General features: G+C 58.4%; 1 protein-coding gene across 1 annotated transcript; it reads right to left on the bottom strand.

The window, feature by feature from the left end:
- Positions 1-839: 839 nt before the first annotated feature.
- LOC120704617 (aspartic proteinase nepenthesin-1-like) lies at positions 840-2,987 on the bottom strand. The gene is made up of 2 exons (XM_039989079.1): positions 1,284-2,987; positions 840-1,185 (listed from the first exon to the last, which is right to left on the bottom strand). Exon 1 carries the CDS (start codon positions 2,651-2,653, stop codon positions 1,304-1,306), a length of 1,350 nt encoding a protein of 449 aa, XP_039845013.1. The 5' UTR covers positions 2,654-2,987; the 3' UTR covers positions 840-1,185; positions 1,284-1,303.
- Positions 2,988-3,426: the final 439 nt, after the last annotated feature.

Here is a 3,426-nt window from a genome sequence, read left to right as displayed (position 1 = left end):
CCCCTCCCCTCCGGAATCGCCTCTTCGCAGGGTGGCCCGCGCGTTGGGCCGCGCTTGCGCGGGGTCTGCGCGGCGCCGCGGCCTCTGCGTGCGTTGGGCCTGCCTACCGGCCGCGCGTGGAGGAGCGTCGGGGGCCCACGCTGGGGCGCCGCACGTCCGGCGTCGGGGGCCTGCTAGGGGGGCACCACGCCGTCGACGTCCGAGAACTGGGGCTCGTCGCCGGCGACCTCGGACTCCAACCAGCACGCCGCCTCCTTCCCGCCGGCTCCATCTCCCACGCAGACAAGCTCGAGGATGGCCGCGCGCCCGCACCGCGCCTCCCGCCGACCCCATCTCCCGCGCGGTTCTGCGGCGGCGCCGCACCTCGCCACCGGCCCGACGAGGTCAAGGATGACGACGATACTGTAGGCGCCGCAACTCTTGGTGATGCTCTTATCCGTTTTTTTTTCATTAGCTAAAGGTTTTGTAAAGTAGAAGATTTCGTATGGCAGATGTTAATTCGACAGGTGAAAGTTTCTCGTGAATTTTACCACTGTCGTCCAACACATTGGCAGCAAACAAAGTTTGGGAGCTATTTATAATATGATAAAACCATGAACGTTTCATCATGCATACTCCTAACAAAGTCTCCTCCTTTCTAATAAGCACCAAAAAAAGAAATTAATTGTTTCAGTAAAATAATTTTGGCCGTGTACTCAAACTTTGCAAAGTATATTACATTTCTGGCATGGAGAGCAAATCAAATTTTGGGCATCCAAGGGCATTATGGATTTTTTATAGCTCCGTTACCATCCTTTCCATCCATAATGGTATATATGTAAAAAAACATAATGATATAGAGGTATCATTAAACTTAACTTTTTTAGTGGTATGGACGTCCGACCATTTTTTATAATAGTATACATATAAAAGCCGCATTGGTGTCGTGTTCACCTGCCGACAATGCCCTGAAAGCGAACAGCGTCTGCTCCCAGTCCGAGCGTCCCTATCAGTCGAAAATGAGATAAGGAGCTGCTGCAGCTGTCTGCTCAGCTCAGCTGTATGGATGACAGACTGAACGCGGAGCAAATATCCAGTGCGAACCAGCTGACAAGATGCTACTCCTGCTATGCAATTTCGTCATCAAAAATTTTCCAAAAATGGAGAAGTGCTATTGCTTCGAATTTCGTCATCTGCAAAGAAGGCCTGGCACAAATTGGGAGCAAGATTTACTCTATTGCTTCGAATTTCTACCGTTACATTGCTAGATTTGATCAGAACGGTAGTTTAAAAAAAAAATCTACCTTTTCTATGTACACGAACGCTACAGCGAGGCTACGAGCCTGTCGCACCGAGCCGGCGCGAAGGACAGCCGGTCGTTCTCGAGGTCGTACACGACGTGCGTGTTCTGCTGCTGGAAGTTGCCGATGACGGCCTGCTCCCCGGGCGCCGCGTCCAGCACGACGCACATCACGCGCGCGCCGAGGTCCTCGAACACGTAGTTGCCGCGCGGCAGCTCCCAGTCGGCGCCCTCCAGGTGCAGCGTCAGCGGCGGCACGGCAGGGCGGCGCCAGAGCGCCGTCACGGGCAGCGCGAAGCAGAGGTCCAGCGCGGAGCCCCCCTCCACGCCGCCGGGCGGGAGGCCGACCTGCGCCGCGAACGCCGCCCGCACGGCCTCGTACAGGTCCTCCGGGAGCGTCGTGATGGACGCGCCGGAGTCGATGATCGTCGACCGGCGCCGCGGCGCCGGCACGGGGATGCACGTCGAGCCCACCGAGATGGCCTCCAGCGAGAGGAAGTAGAGCGACGGCTGCGAGGGGTTCCTGAGGAGCGGGGTGCTCCAGACCTCGCCGGCGTGCGCGTGGCTGTAGAGCGCGGCCGGCGCGCCGCCGAGCGTGACGAGGCTGCTCTTGGACTCGAACATGGAGGTGAAGCAGTAGGAGAAGCTCGTGACGTTGAGCTGCGACGGCAGCGACCACCGTCCCCGGCCGAACCCGGCAATGCCGGTCTCGTTCGACTGGAACACGCCCTTGTTGAAGTGGCCGCACCCGAAGGTCAAGCGCCGGGCGGAGAGGCTGCCGGCATTGCCGCCGCCGCCGTCTCCGAAGGTGAAGCGGTCGGTCGCGAGCTGGCCGACGGTGAGCGACTTGTCGCCGTAGTGGTAGGCGTAGACGCAGCTCCGGTTGCCCCAGCCGCGCCCGCCGCCGCACGACGTGAACGGGAGCGCGCGGCACCGGGGCGCGCCGCAGGGGAGCGCGGCGTAGGTGGACGACGCCGCGGGGTCCAGGAGCGGGAGGCCCTGGTCGAAGCAGCCGCGGCAGGGCGCGCACTGCGTCCACACCAGGTCGCTCCCCGTGTCGAGCGTCAGCGCCACGGGCCGCGGCGGCGTGCCCACGGCCAGGCGCACCAGGTACTCGTTCGTCGCGATGCCGCCGCCGAGCCCGGCGCGCACCCGCGCGCGCACCGGGCGCTCGGGCTCGGACAGCAGCAGCAGCCGCCGCCGCGCCCGGGCGCGGTGCGCCATGCGCCGGACCAGCTCGGGCCGCGCGAGGCCGCGGCCGGCGTCGGCGTGCGTGAGCAGCGCGGCCACGACGCCAGCGCCGGCGCCGGGGACGGCGCGCGCGGGGTACGGCAGCGCAATCAGGACCAGCAGCGCCGCGAGCCGCTTCATCATCAAATTGTGCCGGGGATCGGAGGAGCTCGCACTGGGATCACACTGCTTATTGAAGCATCCCGGAGCACGCGGCTCGTGGTGATTCGAGAATCGGGAGCAATGGAGGTTATTTGGAGCCGGAATTGGCACCGGATAATTGGGGACAGTCAGTGAGGACAGGCGGTTGGGTGATGTGCCACTGATGCCTACTTGTTGGCAGAAGCCGGTGGTGTGGCGACAACGTTTTCGAAAGGCAAAATAGTCAAAATCGTTCCTGAACTATTGAGCTCGGCTTAATTTCGTCCCTCAACTATCAAAAAGTCCAATTTAATTCCTAAACTATACAAATGGATCCGTTTTCATCCTTATGCTGAGTTGGCACACTATGGTGGACTGCCTCGTCGGCAACAAGTCAACTTAAGGTTGCATCTAGTAGTGAAATATCCATTTTACCTCTAGGCAGATGAGTATCATGTAGTTTGAAGTGCCCAGTTCATGGCACATGTATCATTTGCATTAAAAATTGGCATGGTTTGTCACTTAAATGAACACCAACTTTATGGACACATGGTTATAATTCGCTGCAAGATGTCTAGAGGTAAAATAGTTATTTCACTAAGAGATATGTCTAGAGATAAAATGGATATTTCACTAAGGGATGCAACCCTAAGCTAACTCGTCGCTGATGAGACAGTCCACCGTGACATGCCAACTCAGCATAAGGACAAAAACGGACTCATTTGTATAGTTCAGGGACTAAATTGACTATTTTAATAGTTGAGGGACGAAATTGA

The sequence above is a fragment of the Panicum virgatum genome, chromosome 4K (genome assembly GCF_016808335.1).
Source record: "Panicum virgatum strain AP13 chromosome 4K, P.virgatum_v5, whole genome shotgun sequence".
Classification (NCBI taxonomy): domain Eukaryota; kingdom Viridiplantae; phylum Streptophyta; class Magnoliopsida; order Poales; family Poaceae; genus Panicum; species Panicum virgatum.
The sequence above is the reverse complement of the archived record's forward strand: the minus strand, read 5'-3'. Positions and strand labels throughout refer to the sequence as shown.